We start from the raw sequence: 23,856 nt of genomic DNA, 5'->3' as shown, positions 1-23,856 counted from the left end.
GTTTGTGTTGTTTTTGTAGTATGACTTCTAGCAAAAGACTTTCTGTTGTTAAACCTTAAGTACACTTCCCCATTTGAAACAATTCTTTAAAAACTTTTTTTTTCTGCATCTACCCAAACAGCATAAAAAACAATAGTTGCCTTGAACTATTGTGCTACTCATGGAAGTTCTTTCTTTTTAAAAAATTCATAACAGTGCATAACGCTTAATAAGGAACTGTATTTTATTATTCCATAATAGTCTTACTTAGATACATTCCCTTCCCCCCTCAATTAGATTATGACATCCATGAAGGCAGGGACTGAATTTCATGCTGCATCTGTAACTCATAAGCCAGCTAGCCAATGAAGAAACTTACTGGTTACTCAAATACTAATTTTGAAATGATTTCTAGACTTCAGTTATTTTACTACTTTCAGCTTGGTTTAAAAAAGGAAAAAAAAACTAGAAAGTATCTTGTTAATAACATCAGATTATTATGTATTAAGTGTGGACTCTGATTTAAAATTGGTAGTAATTCCAAAAGGGTTAACTTGGAGTTAATGTTTACTTATCATGCCCTTTATTCACATTTTATATTATATGCAAGGGTGGAATGTTATATAAAAAATGTTAGTAACTTTTAAATAGTCTGACATGTAGGTAATACTGCTTATTAAAACTGATTTTCTGAAGTTATTTTTCTAGATAATATTGTAGTAGTTTAGGATGAGTTAGATTTACATATTTTCTTCCAACTTTAATTATGAATATTTTGAAACAGAAGAATTGAAAAAAAAATTAATGAACACATATATAACCAGGACTTAGATACCATTGTTAATATTTTACTGCATTGGCTTTATGTCCTATGTAAGTGTGTGTGTGTGTGTGTGTGATACAATTTGAAAGTAAGTTTAATTCTTCATAAAGAGATACCTCCGGGGGGGCGCCTGGGTGACGCAGTCGGTTAAGCGTCCGACTTCAGCCAGGTCACGATCTCGCGGTCCGTGAGTTCGAGCCCCGCGTCAGGCTCTGGGCTGATGGCTCAGAGCCTGGAGCCTGTTTCCGATTCTGTGTCTCCCTCTCTCTCTGCCCCTCCCCCGTTCATGCTCTGTCTCTCTCTGTCCCAAAAATAAATAAACGTTGAAAGAAAAAAAAAAAAAGAGATACCTCCGCAAGTATCTCAGGTATAAATTATTCACCTGCATAACCACATCATTATAACCTAATAAGCAATACTTACCTAAAATAACCTAAAAGCAAATCTATATGTGAATTCCCCCATTAATCCCAGTTGTCTTCCAAAGCTGATTTTTTTCCTTTCAAACTAAGATCTAATCAGAGTTCACACATTGCATTTGATTGTTATCTGTTTTTAGTATCTTTTGAAAAACAGCTTAATTGATTTATAATTGACATAAAATAAATTATGCATACGTAAGCTATATAGTGTAAGTTTTGACCTCTGTGTACACCTGTGAAACCTACATCACAAGCAAAATAGTGAACATATTCATTGCCTCCAAAACTTTATAATCCCTCTCCTGATCCTCTTTACTTTCCATCCTCAGGCAATCAGTGATCTCTCTGTAAGTAAGTATAATTACTTTGCATTTTGTACAGCTTATATTATAGAGCTGGAATCATAGAGTATGCACTTTTTTGGCGGTAGTAAGGTCTGGCTTCTATCACTTGTTAGTATATAGAGATAAGATTTGTTTTGTATATTGCTTTTGTATCCTGACACCTAACTAAACTCATTGTAGGAGCTTTTTTTTGTAGATTCCTTTGGATTTTTTTTATAGAGATGATCCTATTGTATAGGCATAAAGACCACTTCTATATTTCTTGTCTGGATGCCATTTATTTAGTTATGTATGTATTAATTCTATTGTATTGATTAGGAACTCCAGTATAATATTGAATTTAAGTGGTGAGAGTGAACATCTGTGCTTTTCTCCTGATCTTAGGAGGAAAGTATAGTCTTTCACCAATAAATATGCTGTTACAGTTTTCTGTAGATGTCCTAGTTTATGAGAGTTTTTTTGTCAGGGTTGGGTGTTGGATTTATCAAATGCTTTTTCTGTATCTATTGAGATGATCATGTGGTGTTTCTTTTTCAGTGCATAGGGTGGATTACATTGATTGCTGAATTTTTCTTTCAACCTTGCATTCCTGGGACACACCTCAACAGGTCATGATGTACTGTCTTTATATGTATTGTTGAATTAGATTTTCTAAAATATTAAGAATTTTTTTTTCTGTCTGTGTTGATGAGAGATAGTACTTTATAGTCTTGTAAGTTTTTTTCTGGCTTTAGTATCATGCATGGTAATGCTGGTCTTATGGAATGAAATGCAAATTATTCATTTCTTTTCAATTTCCTGGAAGAGTTTGAATAGAATTATTTTTAATTATTCCTTAACTGTTTGACAGAATTCCCCAGTGAAGCTATTTGGGCCTGGAGCTTTCTTTGTGGGAAGGTTTTTAACTGTAAGTTAAATTAAAATAATAGATATAGGGCTGTTCAGATCAATTTCTTTCTGAGTTAGCTTTGGTAGTTTGTGTTTTTCAGGAAGTTGATCCATTTCATCTAAAATGTGAAATTTAAGGGGCACCTGGGTGGCACAGTCGGTTAAGCGTCCGACTTCAGCCAGGTCACGATCTCGCGGTCCATGAGTTCGAGCCCCGCGTCGGGCTCTGGGCTGATGGCTCGGAGCCTGGAGCCTGTTTCCCATTCTGTGTCTCCCTCTCTCTCTGCCCCTCCCCCGTTCATGCTCTGTCTCTCTCTGTCCCAAAAAAATAAATAAACGTTGAAAAAAAAATAAAATGTGAAATTTAAGATTTTCTCTTCCATCGGTTTTAAGAAATTTAACTAGGATATGCCTTGGAGTAAGTTTCCTTTGTGTTTACTGTGTGTGTGTGTGTGTGTGTGTGTGTGTGTGTGTGTGTTTAAACTTGTTGGATTTGTTGGTTTACAGTTTTCATCAAATTTGGAAAATGTTGGCCATTCTTTTTTCTTTTTATTGTCTACCTACCATGCCTTCCCACTTTTCAGGGACTCCAGTTATACATATGTTAGGCCGCTTGAGTTATCCTATACCTTGTTGATGCTCTGTGCATTTTTTCTCTTGGTTTTCTATTTTGGTTTTCTTGGTTTCTATTGATCCGTCAAATTCACAAGTCTTTATTTCATTGTTATAATATCTAATCTGCTGTTAGTCTCATCTAGCGTATTTTTCATAGAAGACACTAGTTTTCTTGTGTAGAAGTTCAATGTAATTCTTTTAAAAAAACATATTCCATGTCTAACACTCTCAAATTACCTTTAGCTTCTTAAACACATGGAATATAGTTATAATAAGCACTTCAATATCTTTGTCAATGCTGTCATTCATGCTACTTAAGAGTTAGTTTTTATTAGTGTTTTTCTTAATTAAGGTTTACATATCCTGCATCTTTGCTGCCTGGCAATTTTTAATTATAAATTGTACCTTGTTAAGTGGTGGATATTTTTGTATTCTTAACAACTGTTTTTGAGCTTTTTTCTAGAATGTGGTTTAGTTACTTAGAAACAGTTTGATCTTGTTGAGTATTGCCTTTAATCTTTGTTAGGTAGAGCTAGAGTAACTTTTATTCTAGGACTACTTTTTCTCTAATGAGGCAAAACCCTCTGAGTACTCTACGCAGTGCCCCATGAGTTAAAAGGTTTTCTGCTTTGAAGAGTGGAAATAGGATACTCCATGCTCCATGAGTCTTGTATATTGCTCCTCTAATCCTGTCAGGTGATTCTTTCCCACCTCCAAGGACTTTCCTCACATGAGTGCCCTGATCAGAACTCAGCTGAATATAGGAGGCAGATTTTTCTGCAGGACACACTCTGGAGTTCTTTTTCTGCACAGTTCTGTCTTCTCTCATACTGTGCTCTGTGAGGTCTAGCTACTATGGCCTACTTGAACTCCCAGCTTCATTTCTCCAATTTAGGGCCACTTGTGGGCTGTGCTAGGTTTGCCCTCTCTGCATAGTGGCCGGGAAACTCTCCAGGCAGGAACTTGGGGCAATTGTAGGACTCAGTTAATTTATTTCCCATCTCTCAGGTGTCACTTGTTCTTCATTGCCTAATGTCCAGTGTTTTGAAACCATTGTTGTACTTATTCTGTTTTTTCACTTGTTTTCAGTTCCTCTTATTCCATCTTGACCCCAGTTAAAAGTGCCAGGATTATATGTGAAAGGGTCAAGTTTGTATTTTATTTTATATTTATTTTTTAAATATGTATTTTAAATTTACATCCAAATTAGTTGACATATAGTGCAATAATGATTTCAGGAGGAGAATCCAGTGATTCATCCTCTGTGTGTGACACCCAGTGCTCATCCCAGCAAGTGTCCTCCCTAATGCCTCTTGTCCATTTAGCCCATCCCCCCACCCAAAACCCCTGCAGCAACCCTCAGTTCTCTATATTTAAGAGTCTTTTGTATTTTGTCCCCCCTCCCTGTTTTTATATTATTTTTGCTTCCCTTCCCTTATGTTCATCTGTTTTGTATCTTAAATTCCACACGAGTGAAGTCATATGATATTTGTCTTTCTCTAACTGACTAATTTCACTTATAATACACTCTAGTTCCATCCAATTTGTTGCAAATGGCAAGATTTCATTCTTTTTGATTGAGGAGTAATACTTCATTGTATCTATATACCACATATTTGTTTTTAAATGTTTATTTTTGAGAGAGAGAGAGAGAGAAACAGAGTGTGACCGGGGGAGGGGCAGAGAGAGGGACACAGAATCTGAAGCAGGCTCCAGGCTCTGAGCTGTCAGCACAGAGCCAAATGGCCCGATGTGGGGCTTGAACTCCTGAACTGCAAGATCATGACCTGAGCTGGAGTCCAATGCTTAACTGACTGAGCTGCCCAGGCACCCCTCTTCTTTATCCATTCATCTGTCGATGGACATTTGGGCTCTTTCCATACTTTGGTCATTGTCAATAGCACTGCTATAAACATTGGGGTGCATGTGCCCCTTCAAATCACCACTCCTGTATCCTTTGGTTAAATACCTAGTAGTGCAATTGCTGGCTAGTAGGGTAGTTCTATTTTTAATTTTTTGAGGAACCTCCATACTGTTTTCCAGAGTGCGGTGTTTTCTGCACCAGTTTGCATTCCCCCCAGCAGTGCAAAACAGTTCCTCTTTCTCCACATACTCGCCAATATCTGTTGTTGCCTGACTTGTTAATTTAACCATTCTTACAGGTGTGAGGTGGTATCTCTTTGTGGTTTTGATTTGTATTTCCCTGATGATGAGTGATGTTGAGCATTTTTTCATGGGTTGATTGGCCATCTGGATGTTTCTTTGGAGAAGTGTCTGTTCAGGTCTTTTGCCCATTTCTTCACTGGATTATTTGGTTTTTGGGTGTTGAGTTTGACAAGCGATTTATAGATTTTGTATACTAACCCTTTATCTGGTATGCCATTTGCAAATATCTTTTCCCATTCCATCAGTTGCGTTTTAGTTTTGCTGATTATTTCTGTATCCTGTGCTGTGGAGAAGATTTTTATCTTGATGTGGTACCAGTAGTTCATTTTTGTTTTTGTTTCCTTGGCCTTCAGAGACCCGTTAAGTTAGAAGTTGTTGCAGCCGAAGTCAAAGAGATTGCTGCCTGTATTCTCCTCTAGGATTTTGATGGCCTCTTGTCTTATGTTTAGGTCTTTCTTCCATTTTGAGTTTATTTTTGTGTGTGGTGTAAGAAAGTGGTCCAGGTTCATTTTTCTGCATGTTGCTGTCCCGTTCTCCCAGCACCATTAGCTAAAGAGACTTTTTTTCCATGGGATATTCTTTCCTGCTTTGTTAAAGATAAGTTGACCGTACGTTTGTGGGTCAATTTCTGAGATCTATTCTGTTCCATTGATCTGAGTGTCTGTTTTTGTGCCATTACCATACTGTCTTGATGATTACAGTGTTGTACTACAGCTTGAAGTTCGGGATGGTGATATCTCCTTCTTTGGTTTTCTTTTTCAAGATTGCTTTGGCTATTCGAGGGCTTTTCTGGTTGCATACAAATTTTAGAATTGTTTTTACTAGCTCTGTGAAGAATGGTGGTGTTATTTTGATAGGGATTGTTTTGAATGTGTAGATTGCTTTGTGTACTGTTGACATTTTAACAATATTTGTTCTTCCAAACCATGAGCATGGAATGTTTTTCCATTCTTTTGTGTGACTTCTTCAGTTTCTTTCATGAGCTTTGTATAGTTTTCATTGTATACATCTTTTATCTCTTTGGTTAGGTTTATTCCTAGATATTTTATGACTTTTGGTGCAGTTGTAAATGGGATCGTTTCCTTGATTTCTCGCTTCATTATTGGTGTATAGAAATGCAACCAATTTCTGTGCATTGATTTTATATCCTGCAACTTTGCTGAATTCATGTATCAGTTTTTCAGTGTAGTCTTTTGGATTTTCCACATAGAGTATTGTGTCATCTGTGAAGAGTGAAAGTTTGACTTCTTGCCAATTTTGATGCCTTTTGTTTCTTCGTGTTGTCTGATTGCTGAGGTAGGACTTTCAACACTATGTTGAATAACAGTGATGAGAGTGGACATCCTTATCATGTTCCTGACCTTAGGGGGTAAGCTCTCAGTTTTTCCCCACTGAGGGTGATATTAGTGGTGGGTTTTTTTTGTGTTGGCCCTTATGATCTTGAGGTATGATCCTTCTATCCCTACTTTCTTAAGGGTTTTTAATCAAGAAAGGATGCTGTATTTTGTCAAATGCTTTTCTGCATCAAATTTGTATTTTAAAAAATACATTTTAAAACTTAGATCTTACTATTCCATTACATGCTTTTCTGTAATGCCTCCTAGTTACTGAATTACTAAAGTTGACTGTTTTTGTTTGTTTAATCCATTTCTTAATCCCCAGTAATTTAACTGTTAAAATAAAAACAGACTTCCCCCAAGCAAAACTAAAAAATGAAAGAAGAAAAAAAAATAACAACCAGGTTTCTAAAGTATATGTTGTAGATTAAAAAGAAGTGAGCAAAACCTTTTTTTTTTTTTTTTTTTAAACCTCTTTGGTTTGTATTGCTGAGAGGCATTGCTATAGGGCTGGTGAGTAGAAACCTAAGATAATTCAGTCTGAGATGTGTCAAGGGAAGAACAACTGAACAGCAACAGTTTTATAAATAAGTATTTCCAGAGGTATTTATAACTTATTTTTTGTGTTCCAGATAATCCAGGAGAAGAAAGATGAGCTTCATCTATGGACTGCAATCTGCTACTAGAAACTGTGTTTTCTTCCGATTTCATTTGCTGACCAACTGGAGACTGTTTAACACACTAGCTGTCACCTCACCAGACTGCCATCAAGTACAAATTACTCATACAGTTAATAAGTATCAGGGTCTGGGAGTACAGCAGTGTGATAGGTTGACTTTTCTGCCTAAAAATTTTTATTCTTATAGGACTCTTAATACCAAAAGACCAGGATGCCTCTTGAGCGTGAGCCATAAAGAAATTTGGACGGTTACCCCAACATGTGGTGCATGGAATGACTCTTTTTCAAGACAGCTCCTGATAGAAGAAGTTGCAGGAGCTCCTTTTCTCTCAGTATTGCGTCCCCTAAAGTGTCTTCGCATGAGAGAGAGAGACATCAGGAGTTTCCACACTTCTCCTCGGTTTCAAGCCGCTCCGGTTCCTCTCTTGTTGATTATTCTTAAACCAGTGCAGAAACTATTTGCAATCATTGTAGGCAGGTAAAAAGCTTTAAAAAAAAACAAAAAACAAACAAAAAAAAACTTAAAAGGTATTTGTAAAACTATACTTTTAAAGAAAACTTGTTAGATTTCCCTCCCATATTTAGCTCAAAATTAAGTTTCCAAACGGTTGGTTCTACCCAGTTTTGTTAGAAATGATTTAATCTTGAAATAATTTACTACATATTATAGTATAAAAATGAGATCTTTAAAAAATTATATAGGACACTTTTTAAACGATCTTCTATTTTGATTACAAGAATGAGAAATGTTGGGTATAGTTTGTAAGAACAATACTTAAAAACATAACTTTTTATTTTACGAAATCTGAGGCAACGGGTCATGAAACTGGGAGTTCACTTATTTAAGAATAGGCTCATTCCTAGCCAAGTTAATGCTTAATTAGCATTTATTTTTCAGTTCTATTTCCATCACATCTTTGTTATTTTCTTTTGGGTAGTCCTTCATAATAATTATGTTTTCACAGCTAAATAGTACCTTTTATTTAATTTAAACCTCCCCCCATAATTAATCTTGTTTTCTCTTATTTGCTCCATGAAGAATGAATAAAGGTAAAGTTAAGCATTGTCTCGTCATTCTTACATTTGATGACTGTGTAGGCCTTTCTAGCTCTCTTACTCTCATACTAACCAACCCAGTTTTCTGTGATTTGACACTGGCACCCAGAAAATATACAGTTGTGTTAGCTCTAGTTGTAGGTAATGACTGTCAGAGAAGACCAGAGCTAGACAACAGTTAAAGCAGTAAACACAGATTTATGCAGAACTTTTGCAGTAGGGGAAGAGAGACCTAAGTATAGAACCAGAGTTAATCTGAATATACCATGGGCAAGTGGGAATTTATAGCTGAGAAGCAGGGTGGGGTTTGGTGGATAGAAAATTACTCAGACGAAGCATCAGGAATAAGTGGGGATTCTCCCTAACCTGACCCCACTAGGCTTCTTGCTGAAGGCAGGTGAATGTGATCAGACATCATCTGGAGGCTGGAGAATGATGAGGAACTCGATCAGGTATCGAGGGTGATAAGATTTGGAGGATGGGGAAATTCTGTTTAACCTGACTTAGCAGGATTCTTGCTAAACCTGGACAATGCAGAGATGAATACAGAAGTCCAGAAGTGAGGCCTAGTTGAAAAAAGTTCAGGGGAGCCTGAGTAGAGTCTGGTGCAAGAGAGGATCTTTGTCATAACTCAGCCCAGGGTCTTAGGCCAATGGCTCTTTCTCATCCTTTTTAATATTATTTTTAACTTTTTGTTGTTGTTTCCATTGTAATCACTTAACGTTTTCTTTTAAGCTGTGTTTTCATCATACATTGAAGGCAGATGATAAGTCATATGAAGTTTTAAATGGGAAATAAATATACTTCATAGTCTGGCCTAAGTCTTTTCAGGTTGGGACACTTTGAGGCATCTTAGGAGTGTCACTTAATAAAATTAAAATAACTTGAAGTTATTTTGTAAGATGGATTTTGTCAAGAGAATGATGTATATATCTTAAACTTTTGTTGTGATTTCACAGATGAACTCACTAGGAAAAATTTTGTCTTGTTGAAAACATTGCTTGTCAAAATGTCTGTGATCTCTGATAACCAGCAGGGAGTATTGTTGCCTGGTAGAAATTAGACCTCCATGTGTTAACTACACAGTCTCTCATTTTCTTGTTTACGATGTTTATGCCCTTATTACCTTTCCTTTATTATGTTCTTGAGGGGATAGTGAAGTTTCTGCTGGTGAGCAGTGTTTATTTCTAAAATCAATGCTGAGGTAGTTTCCCTTGTACCTTGCTGAAGTACTGGCAGATTGTGCTGGAAGTCTGATGAGCAGGGGGAGTGAATTGTGGTTACAGGTATAGATGATTGTGCTGTAACTCCTCAGATGTTTATTTGAACAGATCATCCCTATCAAGTAGTTAAGTACCCATACTCTAGGATCACATGGTCTTCCTTGCCTGGTTTTCCCTTATCACTTCTGCAACCTTGGACAAGTCCTTGGACAGTTCTCTCTGTCTCAGTTTTATCTTTGGTAACAGGGTTTTTGTGAAGATGAAGTGAGATGACATATGTATAACAATTAGAACAGCAGCTTGCATGAGGTAAACAGTCAATAAATGTTAACTAGTGGTAGTTGTAAAATAGCTACTCATTTAGTGTTCACCTTTAAAATAAGAAACTTTAAATGAGCTTTAGAATTTTTATAACTGGTTACTTTTTCATCATTCAGCTAAGAATTTTATAAATGGAGAAAACCCATCTATACAGAGAAATATTTCACAAAAATTCAAGTATTTGATGACATAGAATTCTAGTATAAGATTAAGTTTTGTTGATATGTGCTGATACTACTGTCAGAACTTTCAATTTTTCTTTCTGCTCTAGGGGCATAAGGAAATGGTGGCAGGCACTTCCTCCTAACAAGAAGGAACTATTTAAAGAAAGTTTACGGAAGAATAAATGGAAGTTATTCCTTTGTTTCAGTAGTTTTGGATTGCTCTTTGTAGTGTTTTATTTTACTCACCTGGAAGTGAGTCCTATCACAGGAAGGAATAAGCTACTATTATTGGGGAAAGAACATTTCAAACTTTTATCCGAACTGGAATATGAAGCAGTAAGTAGTAAGAATTGTTTATAATTAGATTGCTTAATATAATACTCAAAGCGGCAAAGTTTCTTAAGTATGAAAGATGCACTACTTTTTTATGTTAGTCATTGATAGAAAATTCGCATTTTCCCAAAAGGCCTCCAAAGTTTCATACTTCCTATTCCTGCTACCTACATTGCATTTCCTTTCATTCATCTAGCTAATTCCTGCTCATCACATTCCACCTTAAATGTCACTTTCTCAGGAAAGTCTTCCTTGATTATCCAGACTGGGTTAGGCAGGTTGGCTACATTATGCTCTAGTGGGAATCCTTCATACAGACTGAATTATGAATCAGCTCATTTATAATTGTGTCCAGTGCTTGGCTATATTGGGGTCAGGTCTCCTGCTTTTATTTTCTCTTTGCATACTGTACTTTTCCTTTAAATCACTTATCATGGAGGTAACATAATTGTTATTTGCATAATTATTTCTTTACTGATCTGTCTCCTTTGTTAGACTAAGCTCTTTGGGAACCAAGACCCTGTCTGTTTTTATCATTTTATATTAAGTACTAGCACAATGTAGAAGGTAGTGTTTAGTACATATTTTTTGGATAAGTAGATATGTAATATGAATTTTTGTACCTTGAAAGTAATGTAGAATACGGTAATTTTTTCCAAAACCTCATTTTTGGCAATTATATTTTTTGAATGCAAAATCAAGTTGGAATTCAGAAGCCTTAAGTCTTTTTTTTTTTTTTTTAATGTTTTTTATTTTTATCAAGAGAGTGCAAGCAGGGGAGGGGCAGAGAGAGAGGGAGAAAGAGAATCCCAAGCAGGCTCCGTGCTGCTAGCACAGAGCCTGTGATGGGGCTCAAACTCAGGAAACATGAGATTATGACCTGAGCTGAAATCAAAAGTTGGACGCTTAACTGACTGAGCCACCCAGGAGCCCCAAGAAGCCTTACTTCTTTAGAAAGTACAGTAACTCAGATAGTTAAACATTTTATACCACTAGTGAGTTTCTTGAGGACAGACTCTTTCTCCAGTTGTGAGCACACACCTAGTATATACTCGATGAGTATTTATTGAATTGATGTCTCATGGTCTCACTTGACCACTTTGGTGAAGTTTTTATGTCTTTTTATTTCAGTTAAGCTTCTGAGTTTGTCAGTGGAAAGTTACCTTAAAAAAGAAATAACAATGTTTTTTCACAAAAAAGATGCATCTTTTCTAGTAGAGCTTTTACAGAGATTGGAGATGTTTCTAGGGTAGTCTTGTCTGAAGCAGGTTTGAGGAGAGTGTTCTGGAAAGATTGAGATAGGCCTAGTGTTAAATTTGTGTATCTTCCACCATTCATCTCACTCAGAAGCTTTAAAAAATAATATATATGTACATAATATTCTTTTTTTTTAGCCTACAAATAAAATAACCTGCTTGATACTAAAATTCAAGCACATGTTCCTATAGGGATATGGTAAAGTACTATAATTATATATAATTTTGCTTGTTTTATTTCCTTCATATGGGTTAATAGTTGTTTCAGTTTATTTACATTGGTGACTTGTGCTTTTAAAAAATGGTATTGATATAAAGACTATTGCAGATTCAATTCTACAAAATCATGTTTTGTTTTTTTTGTTTTTTTTTAATTTTTTTTTCAACGTTTATTTATTTTTGGGACAGAGAGAGACAGAGCATGAACGGGGGAGGGGCAGAGAGAGAGGAAGACACAGAATCTGAAACAGGCTCCAGGCTCTGAGCCATCAGCCCAGAGCCTGACGCGGGGCTCGAACTCCCGGACCGCGAGATCGTGACCTGGCTGAAGTCGGACGCTTAACCGACTGCGCCATCCAGGCGCCCCCAAAATCATCTGTTTTTAATACATCTAAGGAAAGAAGATTCTAAACTTCTTGATCTATATGTGAACGAAGCTACACATTTTATGGAAATTAATGTGATATTTTCAGAACATCCTTAATTTTCCTATACTTGAAAGGGTTTCTCATGAATATAGCTTTAGAGAGTGTGTTCATACAGTGGCTAGTCCTACTCTACATGGTGTAGAGAAAATGACATGCCTGTTACTTCTAAAATTTGAGTAATTTCCTATCATTCTGTGAATAAAACACTTAAAATTAATGAAATGTCCTTTTTTTAAAAATGTTTTTAATGTTTATTCATTTTTGAGAGACAGAACAGAATTTGAGCTGGGGAGGGGCAGAGAGAGAGGGAGACAGAATCCAAAGCAGGCTCCAGGCTCCAGGCTCCAAACTGTCAGCATAGAGCCCGACGCGGGGCTCAGACTCACTGACCTCAAGATCATGACCTGAGCCGAAGTTGGATTCCTAACCAACTGAGCCACCCAGGTGTCCCCAAAATGTCCTTTTCTTTTTAGAAGTTTAACTTTTTTAATTAAGTATAGGGTGTTTTTCTAGTCAGTGGGTTATGAAAGTAATTTTCTTTTATATTGTTCTTCCTTATATGAAATCTTTGTTTCCTAGGCAGTATTTTGTTTTCTAAAATATTTAGGAAAGTAGAAATAATATTTAAACATTTTATTTGTTTATAGGCTAATAGAAAAGATGAAAGTTTTACTTCAACCAATTTATATGAAAAATCTTAGTTATTAGAATTTATTCCATTTGTGAGAAAGCACATTGCCTTTGCATGAATAATTCAAATTTAAGAATTGAAGTGTTTTGTATATGTAGATTTTTACATAATTAAAAATTAAAATGTTCAACAGTAAGTAGCCATTTAACTCTTCATGAAGCAATATAAACATTTTGCTGAGCTAAAACTCTCTTAAAATAAAGATGACTTTTTAATCTTTCAGTGGATGGAAGAGTTTAAAAATGATATGCTAACTGAGAAGGATGCCCGATACCTAATGGTTAAAGAAGTGGTTTATCATTTGATTGAGTGCAATAAAGATATTCCAGGGATCTCTGAGATCAGTTGGACTATTCATGTGGTTGATTCCCCAGATATAAATGCCTTTGTGCTTCCAGTAAGTAAATGTTCTCCCATCTAACTTTAAATCGTAAATTTAATATCCTTGTTTTTTTAAGGTGTTCCAATTACTTACATTATTTTCTTTATGGTGCAGAATGGACAAGTGTTTATCTTCACTGGGCTTTTAAATAGTGTAACTGATATTCATCAACTTTCCTTTCTTCTGGGCCATGAAATAGCACATGCAGTACTTGGGCATGCTGTAAGTACCTAGGATGAATGTTCAGTTGTTGAAATAACTGCTTTGAAGTGTGCAAGTTAAATCTTATAAAACTGAATCTTTTCAGTTTTCTTTTTCTTTAAAAGATGGTATTTTAGTTTTTAGCAGTTGACTTACTCTGTTACCTGAAAAAATATGACTGGCTAATTTTGAGAATTTTTATGGTCTTTAGTATTTGATACCTGAATAATTAGTGTTTCTGTTAAGTACTATTTTTATCAGCTGTCTCTTTTGCTAAAAAGTAATTATTCTCAACCTCTAATTATTTCAAATTAGATTTTAAACTCTCCATAATTATTAACATACTTGTAATCTAGTCTGAAAGTTAACTATATGAAAGTGATATTACTATTTAAGTGGGTAAATCAGTTTTCTTGCTTTTTTATTCATTCTCAGAAGATGGCTTGGAGCATCTCTGAAAATCTCTAGAATGATATGCCATATATAATTAATGCAGAGTAATAATAATGATACCTTGCCATTTTACAGTTTGCTGAGCTTTTAAATACATACCTTCTCAATTATAATTTTAATACCATCCTCATTAAGTATGTATTTAATATCCCTACATTATATATGAGGAAACTAATGTTTAAAAAGACTTGGAGTAACATGAGTAATGTGGTCAACTGGCCAATTGGGACTTTAACCCAGGTCTTCTGTTTGCAAATCCAGCCCTGCTTTCTTTCACCACAGTTACCTGGGTATTGGCAGCCTTTTTTTTAATGGATCATAGAATTCAGGTTGATTTACGGTTCTGTGAATACACATCTGTTTGACTTGGTATGAGTACAAAAAGCTAATGTGTTTGTTTATTCATATATTTATTTTTATTAAAAATAAGTATATTTCTTTTGTCCACATTAACTAGAGAGAGGTGTATTTTCTGTTGAAAACATGAAGGTAAATAGTGAAAGGATTGTGAAATGTTATGTCAGAAATGTAAGTAATATTAACTTTAAATGGAAATGCTAGTGTTATTAATCTCCTTAAAAGTCATTTCAAATTCTGTCTATTCCTTAAAGTACTAATAAGTTGAGGTGGGTCACAGTTGTGCTTTTCTGAAGCACAAACAGTAATTATCTCATTTATTTCTTCTGAATTATAGAAAAATATAAAAAAACATTTTCCTTAAATAGATCTATATAAGAATAAATCTAAGCAATCGAAAAAGCTTGTCTTTCAAGAAAAGACTTCATAACTGCAAAATCAGTTTTGGCCAATTTTAGCATTTAAAAGATACTCATTTTACATACACCTTTATTTTTCTGGCCTCTAGTTCACTGTCTCATTCAGCATATTGTCATCTCTGTCAGTGCAGAACACTAATTAGATAAGATATAAAAAGAAAATAACAGTCTTAAAAATTGAAAGTAGTTATTAATATTTCTTTGTAGAGGCCTTAGACATCATCAGCACTATATTTTCTCTTTTAGCAGTCTCCATGTTTTCTTCCTTCCACAAATACATATTTAAAATTTTTTTTTTAGTTTTCTAAGACTATGTAATGGGTAATTATATTCTTTAATAATTAATAATAAGGATTTTCTCTTTTATAATGACTTCATCATTTGTAGTGTTATTCTTTTGTGCTAAAATAATTCCATAATTGTTTTTCATGACACACAGTTTGTATAATGAAGCAAAGAATGCTTTGTGAGGACAGATTATATTGTTACGAGAAGTGTTCCGTGTGATTGTTTTTAGTTGTCAGCCATGTTTCATACATTCAAGTAATGATTCCTGTATTAGCATTTATTAATCATCTTTAATGGGGAATGTGAACAATCCGGTGCGTTAAACTTGTATTTAGAAATTATTACTTAAAACAACTATTTTAAGTAAAATTGGTTAGTGCTATAAACATAAAACTTTATAGAACTCAATTTCCTAGTGAGAAATACCAGAGTGGTAAAATTGCAAACTTGCATAAATGAATCATACTTCATATATTAGGTCATGAAGTCCAGAAGTTTTTTACTAAAAATAAATTTCCAGTCTTTTTCTGAATTTTTCTTGTTTTAGCTATTTCATATGTTAAGCAGTGTTTAGTCTATCCAAAGGTATAAGGTATAAGCATAATGAGCACATTTATTTCCTTTAAAAAAATTTTAACAATAACATTAGAAACTAAAACTTCTGGGTTTGATTCCTTGTCCTTTTACTAATAGCTGTGTGAATTTTGGCACCTCTTTTAGTTTCTCCCATCTTAGTTTCTTTATAAAAGAGGGATAATTGTACCTATCTCACAAGATTATTATGCTTGTTAATATAAGAACTATAGGTTAGTGAACTTCTATTCATATCTATGAACCTGTCATTGTATCTGAGTGATAGTAAGTGGTTCAGTGCATGTTAGTTGAATGAATGTTTATACCTGTAAGCAAGGGATGGAAAGAAAAACACACAGAAGAAAAAGAACATGTGATCTTTGTTGGTGAAGGTAAGTTTAAACATGTAATTATTTAATGTGATTACACATCATGAACTAGAAAATCTAAGGTTACACTGTCTTAATTTATTAAATGTAATTTTCATTATTTTGATTATTCTCAGGCAGAAAAGGCTAGCTTGGTTCACTTACTGGATTTCCTAGGTATGATTTTTCTCACAATGATTTGGGCTGTTTGTCCTCGAGATAGTTTTGCACTCTTGGGCCAGTGGATACAGTCTAAACTGCAGGAGGTAAGTGTGAGACAATAAGTTGGATTTTTAAAGGTATGTGGTGAGGATATTTTAAAGATTACTATAAAGTAACAGATACAAGAGATGTTTTCACGTATCATGAAATATAGCTACTAATTTTTAGTCATATGTTTTCTCATTTTTAGGGGACATTCTTAAAAATGAGCATTCAAATTAGAAAATACTACATCTTTTAAATGATGGAGATAGATGGGTTTCAAGGGCATAGCAATTTTTGGCTAACATAATATTTAGGGGCAGAGTGTTCTATAGTTATTGGTCTTAGAGAAAACCCGGTCACAGATCCTTTCTTTCCTTTTGTCACTTTACCTTCAAACTTTTCACTTTTGTCTCTCATAGTGACTGTGGTACACTTTCTGGATGACTCTCCCTTCTCCCAAACGTTTGCATTTTGATGTAGAACTCTTAAAACCTGTAAATTTTTATGGGCACAGAATTAGCTAAAACTGCTTTACCATCCTCATCCTCTTACTCCCAGTTATACTAAGATTACCTGCATAATAGTGAAAGGATAATCTTACTAGGTGTTTGTTCACTTTCATTTCTAATACTTATGTATAATGGTGTTCATGTCATAAAATTTACTGAGGCCCGCATTTTGTTCAAAACACTTCACTACTGAAAGTAGGTCTTGCAGTTTTGATAATTGCTTTGTTAACTATTATTAATTATTTTATTTTACATCTTTCTTCACATGTTTCCTCTTGTCCTGGGAGGTTTGGTTATTCAGGAACAATCTGTTATTTGTTTATTTAATGATTTGTGGAGCACCATCATTGTGCCATCTGGGTACTGTTTAAATCTAACGTGTAAAATTCTTTGAGACAAATTGCTTTTGAAATTGGATAACTAAGTCTTTTATTCAGTGTTACCATATCATTTGGCTGCATTTATATTGAAATAAAGGCTCTTAAAGGGGAAAAAAAAGAATGGTTATTGCTTAGGTTATAGGATTTCATATTTTGAATTTTATTTCCGTTATGTGTCGGGAAGTCAAAGGAGTTAATGTAGTGTTTACCCCATTTATCAATACATCACTTTTTTCTGTATTGGAATCTGAAGATATTGTTATAGGAAATATAACCTGTGGCTGTTTTTTCTTTAAAATAGTTGATGAAGGGGTGCCTGTGTGCCTCAGTGGGTTGAGCATCGACTCCTGATCTCAGCTCAGGTCATGATCTCACAGTTCAAAGTTCAAGCTTCAGGTCAGGTTTTGTGCTGATGGCTTGGAGCCTGCCTTCGATTTTATCTTTCCTTCTCTCTGCCCCACCCCACTTGTGCTCTCTCTGAAAAAAAATTAAAAAAAACCTTGATGAATCCTGCTACTTCATATACTAATTAATAATTAAACTAAAAATAAAGTGATTACTTCTCTTTGAACTTTTCTTCCTTAAATCAAGCCCCACCCCCACCCCCATGATTTTGGTGATGGGGAAATGTTTCTTTCTCTAGAAAGCCTTGTTCCTTGTGATTGAAGAGCAGGAGGGGATGCTGATAGTGAATCATTAAAGAGGGGGAATTGCTGACATTTATTTGCCAGAAAAAGGAAGAGATGAAGGAAGAAGGAGGGGCCTTTACATAACCAACCATTGGGGAGTCCTCTATTTTTGTAATTTTAAAAGATTTAGGTATAATGTAGCAGCCGTCATAGCGTGCTACCAGGTATTAATTAGTAGTAATTACAATAGCTAATATTTATTGAGTACTTACTATATGTTAGGCATTAGGATAAGCACTATAATTATGTACAGAGGTTAAGAATACAGGCTGTGAACAGATGGACTTGTGTTTGAATTTAGGCTGTTAGACCTAAGTTCTATACTGGGCAGATTACTTCACTAATTATAGGTCTCAGTTTCTTCATCTATAAATGGGCATAATACTGGCTACTCAAAGCACTGTTGTTGGTTTAATGATACATTTAAAATAGGACCTATTTTTTGTTTAAGTTTTTATTCATTTTGAGAGGACAGGGGAGGTGCAGAGCGCGAGAGAGAATCCCAAGCAGATTCCACAGGGTCAGTGAGAATCCCAATGCAGGGCTTGAACCCACGAACCTTGAGATCATGACCTGAGCCAGAATCGAGAGTCGGATTTACGCTTAACTGACTGAGCCATCCAGGCATCCCTAAAGTAGGATCTCTTAATCTAAACACTGACATTTTGGACTGGATAATTCTTTGTTGTGAGGAATTGTCCTGTGCATTGCAGGATGTTCAGTAGCCTCTAAACATCTACTGTAAATATCTGACCTCTACCCACTAGATGCCAGTAGCACTCCCCCTGCCCAACAGTTGTGATGATCATAAATGTCTCCAAACATTTTTATATGTCCCTGGGGGACAAAATCGCATCCAGTTGAGAACCAGTGATTTAAAGCACTTAGCACGGTACCTACCTAGTACAAAATGAGGACTCAATAAATAGGAGTTATTATCATTTGCTCATTTTATCCTGTCTGCAACTCTAGGAGGTTGGTCCTGTGCTACTCCATTTTACATATGATGCTACTGGGCTTAGATGGGTTAAACAATTAGCTGAGGGTTAACAGTTAATAAGTGTCAGCATTTGGACTTAATGTAAGTTTCCATCCTTAAAAAAAAAAAGCCAATGTTTTAAACCAGTTATACTATCAGTAGACTTGATGGACCCCTGTAGACTGCTCATTGAGAGTGAAGACACTATATAATATAGTTCAACAACCTAAAAAGTCATGATCGAGAAGGAAGAAAGTCCTATCTCATGGTTATATACTAGATTGATTATATTATTTCTAGACATCACTGACATGTAGCTACCTCTGTGAAATTGTTTCCCCTATTAATAACTCTGTTCTCAAAAGTCCTGCTTATTGATCCATCTCCTACAAATTTTAGTACTTACTGAAAATTAGAATTTAACTGGAAAGCATTCACATAAATACAAGTAATTAGGGAAGTTAAAGTTACGATATCTATTTGTATTTTTTTATTGAAGTTGGAAGAAAATTTCATTTTCCTAACTAATCAATACTTAGAAAGACGGAGTTAAGATAATTTATCAAAGAAGGAAAATTCTGCTCTCTGGTTAATTTTCTAACTGAAATAAATTCTCTAGTAGTGTCAGTGGTTATTACATAGCCATATTTTTTCAATTTTCTTTTAAAACTGCAAGGTCAGAATGTTCCTTGGCCATAATAAAAGCTTGCGTTAAGAAGCTTTCTTAGGAAATCCTCTCCTTTCTTAAAATTCATGTTATGTCACTTCACTTTTAGGCTTTTTCATAAAAGCAAACATACTCTTTGGATTTCTTTTGGTTAGTGAGAACACGTTCTAATGTAGGTCTTTTTTAAAAGCAAAGTAGCATAAGGCAAACTTTTGAAAGAGGGGTATACCTGTATAGTAGTAACCCCTCCCCCAATATTATCCATAGGGCTGAGGGAGGGTGGGATATATTCCCACCACTGGTTTCCTAAAGCCTCAGATAGTACCATATCCTATTTACAGTATGGGTTTTTTTCTGTACATACATACCTATGATAAAAGTTTGTAAGTTAAGCACAGTAAGAGATGAATTGTTCTATAAATAGAACTATTATAATATACTGTAAAAACAAGTTACAGGAGTGTGGCCTTCTCAAAGTATCTTGCTGTACTGTATTCACCATCTTGTGATAATGTGAGATGATAAAATGCCTATGTGGTGAGATAAAGTGATGTGAACAATGTAGGCACTGTGACGTGGTGTTAGGCTGCTATAGACCTCTGACAGTATGTCTGGAGAACCATCTGCTTCCAGATCACAGTTGAGCGGGTATCTCCAACCGTGGAAATTGAAACTGTGGGTAAGGGAGACTACTGTACTCTATAAAATACTATAGACTCTCTAGAAGTCTGTAGGCCTAATTTTTTATGTTTTTAAAATATTAATATCTGATGGAGGAAATAAAGACTGTACTTTATGTTTTATACCATGGTGTTCTTTCTTTCTTTTTCTTTTTTTTTTTTTTTTAATGTTTATTTATTTAAGAGAGAGAGAGGCAAGCGAGCACAAGGAAAGGGCAGAGCAAGAATCTCAAGCAGGCCCAGCACTGTCAGTACAAAGCCTGAGGCAGGGCTTAAACTCACAAACTGTGAGATCATGACCTGAGCCGAAATCAAGAGTTGGATGCTTACCAGCTGAGCCACCTAGGCGCCCCACCATGGTGTTCTTTAAGTGTCAGTCATCGCGAGCATAAAACCTTTATCCTAGATACTCCATGAAATTAATTTTTAAAATCTCACTTTGTTACTTATTTTGTTGTGAAATGATAAATATCCTTAATGAAACTTCTCCTTCTTACTTCTTCTTAGTATATGTTTGATAGACCATACAGTAGAACTTTGGAGGCTGAAGCTGACAAAATTGGACTACAGCTTGCTGCAAAGGTAAAATGTTTAGTAGTTGAGACTACACAGTGTCCTTCACACAGTAAAGGATAAATACACATTGTCTTAATGAGCTGTGGTATGAGGAGAGAATGAGAGCTGTATGAAATTTTTCATTAATACCTTTTAAATTTGTGCCCTCTGTAAACTGATACACTATCTTTATTTCACTATTCTCCCTTGTTTCACTGATCTAAGAAGGCTTGAGTAAAATAACGTAAGACTATTTTTCCTCCCCTCAGAGAAAGGTTTGTGCGATTGTAGCTATGATCCCAGATGAGCAGATTGAATTTTTACCTTTTAAATAAATGGTAGAGGAGCAGACTTATTACTCTGTGTCTTTGAGATTATTTTTGTTGCAGCCAATGACTTACATTTGCTAGGCACAGAGAGCAGCCCTGGGCCTTTACTATGATTTAGGTTGGCTTTGTTCATGTCTCCTTTACAGGGCACTTCATGTCTGGCTCCTATTTTTATCATCTGTGATAACTGATATTATTAGTAGTAGAATTTAATATTAGAAGTAAAACTGCATTTTTAAAGCGGAGTAAAAACAATGCCACTTTGTACATTAAATTCAAATTGTATTTGATCTTTGTTGAGTTTCCAGTAGTTATTAAAAAGTCCTAGGTATAAAAATAAACTATTATATGAACTTCTAGTTAGTTTTATGGATTTAATTTCATAAATGAAGATACTACTATTCACAAAAGCAAAAGTAGTTATTTGAATGTTACGTAATAAGACTTAAGTGAATTCTCTGACTACATAGATTAAGAGGTTCCCAAATAGTGGACCACAGATTGGCTATAAAGGTAAGAGTGTTTTGTGTTCTGGTTAAGAAATCTTGGCCTATTTCAATAAATTGTTCCTGTTTTATTTCCAAGAAGCTTATTGTTTTATTAGCTTTTTAAAATATAAAATGAGGAAGAAGTCAAGATAATTTTTTTCCAATGTGGATATCTAATAGCCTCAGGACTGTTTATTGAAGAGTTATCTTTTTCCACTATTCTTGAGTGTCTCTTTGTCATAAATGTGGGAGGCTATATAGGAGTCTATTTCTGGACTCCCTATTGTATTCTCTTGGCCTCTTAATCTGTCTCTGAGCCAATACTGCATTGTCATGTAGCTTTGTAGTAAGACATGATACCTGGTAACTTCTGTCTTCCAGTGTGGTTCTGCAAGATTGATTTGGCTATTCTTAGTCCTTTTCCTTTCCATATACATTTCAGAATCACTTTATCAAATTACATGCCTGTATAAAAATACGCTTGGAATTTTGATGGCAATTGGGTGAATTTGGAGATAGTTGACTACTGTCAAAAATATTGAGTCTTCCTGGGAAGTGTGGGTGGCTCAGCTGGTTGAGCATCCCACTCTGGATTTCAGCTCAGGTCATGATCTCAGGGGCATGCAATTGAGTCCCACATCAGGCTCTACACTGACAGAATGGAGCTTACGTGGGATTCTCTTTCTCCCTCTCTCTCTGCTCCTTCCCCGTGCTCTCTCTCTCAAAATAAATAAACACTGAAAAAATAATATTAAATCTTCCAATCCATGAATGATATATTTGTCCATTTATATGGATATTCTTATAATTTTAGTGATGTTTCTAAATGTTTGTGTGTGTATGTGTATAGGAATTATACATCTTTTGTTAGATTTATTGCTAAATATTTGACATTTTAATTGTAAAGTGTTATTTAAAAAATAAACTTCTTCATATATAGAAATGCACTTTATTTTTATAAATGACCTTGGATCTAAAAACCTTGCTAAATCCACTTAATTCTGATAGTGTGTAGATTCTTTTAGATTTTATATATACACATTTATGCTGCCTGTGAATAATGACAGATTTAGTTCTTCCTTTCCGGTCTGTGTACTTTCTGTTTTTGTTTTTTTGGTTTTTTTTACCTTATTGCAATGGCCGGAAACTTTAGTACAATGTTGACGGTGAGCACCTTTGTTTCTTCATCACCATTTTTCACCATTCTGATGTCTAAGTTGTTTTTCTTTTAATCTGACTTTTTAGAAGAGTTTCCCTGCTATTTCTAATATGCTAAGAGATTTTTTAAAATTATGAATAACAAATTTTATCAAATACATTTTTTATATTGATTATATCATTTTTCTCCTTTAATCTCTTAATGTGGCAAACTATATTGATTTTTTTTTACGCACTAGGACAACTTTTATTTTTGAAGTAAACCCAATTTTATCAATAATATTGTTCTTCCAATATATTACTGAAGTTGGCTTGCTAATGTTTAGCTTAGAGTTTAGAGTGTTTTATCTGTATTCATAAAAGATAATGGCTTGGCCTTTTCTTTTCTTGTAATGTCCTGTCAGGTTTTAGTATCAAGATTATGTTGGCCTCATATAATGAGTTGGGAAGTGGTTTTTTTTCTTTTCTCTGGAAGAGTTTGTGTAACGTTAGTGATATTTATTTTTTAAATGTTTGGAGATTTTGTCGGTAGAAACCATACAGATTTATTTTTTTTTAAGTTTATTTATTTTGAGAGAGAGAGAAAGAGAGCAAGTGAGTGGGGAAGGGAAGAGAGAAAGAGGGAGAGAGAATCCCAAGCAGGCTCTGCACTGACTATGTGTAGCCTGACACAGGGCTCTAACTCACAACTGCGAGATCATGACCTGAGCCAAGATCAAGAGTCAGACTCTTAACCAACTGAGCCACCTAGGTGCCCTGGGCCTACAGGTTTCTTTGTGGGATGGCCTTTAGTTGTAGATTCAGTCTCTAATAGATATAGAGCTACTCACATTTTTCTGTTTTGTGTCAGTTTTTATAAGTTTTGTTTTTCTAGGAACTTCTGTTTTGTTTAAATTTTCAACATTATTATGAAGTTTTCTAATATACATATATATTTGTGTTTTGTATTTTTTATTGAAGTATAGTTGACACAATATTACATTAGTTTAATGTATACAAGACAGAAGTTCTACAACTCTGTATTTTATGTTCACTGTACGTGTAGCTCCATCTGTCACCATGCGATGCTGTCACAGTACCATTGACTATATTCTCTGGTATATCTTTCATTCTGTGACTTATTCATTCCATAACTGTAAGCCTGTTTCTCCTGCTCCTTCATCTATTTTGCCTGTCCCCTCACCCCTCTCTGCTGCCAGCCATCAGTTTGTTACCTTTACCATATATGTA

The 23,856-nt window shown here is 34.9% G+C and overlaps 1 protein-coding gene across 5 annotated transcripts in view; it reads left to right on the top strand.

The window, feature by feature from the left end:
- OMA1 (OMA1 zinc metallopeptidase) overlaps nucleotides 1–23,856 on the top strand; it is an 80,616-nt gene that overhangs the window by 3,913 nt on the left and 52,847 nt on the right. For 3 of the 5 annotated variants that reach the window (XM_040470398.1, XM_040470395.1, XM_040470397.1), the window contains exons 2-7: nucleotides 7,207–7,731; nucleotides 10,125–10,353; nucleotides 13,168–13,341; nucleotides 13,441–13,548; nucleotides 16,123–16,251; nucleotides 20,604–20,678. In XM_040470398.1, the coding sequence (XP_040326332.1) occupies nucleotides 7,226–7,731; nucleotides 10,125–10,353; nucleotides 13,168–13,341; nucleotides 13,441–13,548; nucleotides 16,123–16,251; nucleotides 20,604–20,678 (1,221 nt within the window). In that variant the 5' untranslated portion in view covers nucleotides 7,207–7,225. Of the gene's footprint in view, nucleotides 1–6,559; nucleotides 6,607–7,206; nucleotides 7,732–8,292; nucleotides 9,842–10,124; nucleotides 10,354–13,167; nucleotides 13,342–13,440; nucleotides 13,549–16,122; nucleotides 16,252–20,603; nucleotides 20,679–23,856 lie in introns of those variants that run through there. The other 2 variants (XM_040470396.1, XM_040470399.1) reach the window with 2 other exon arrangements.

This window comes from Herpailurus yagouaroundi, unplaced genomic scaffold (assembly GCF_014898765.1).
Source record: "Herpailurus yagouaroundi ecotype Mexico unplaced genomic scaffold, PumYag 77, whole genome shotgun sequence".
NCBI classification, from domain to species: Eukaryota; Metazoa; Chordata; class Mammalia; order Carnivora; family Felidae; genus Herpailurus; species Herpailurus yagouaroundi.
The sequence above is the reverse complement of the archived record's forward strand: the minus strand, read 5'-3'. Positions and strand labels throughout refer to the sequence as shown.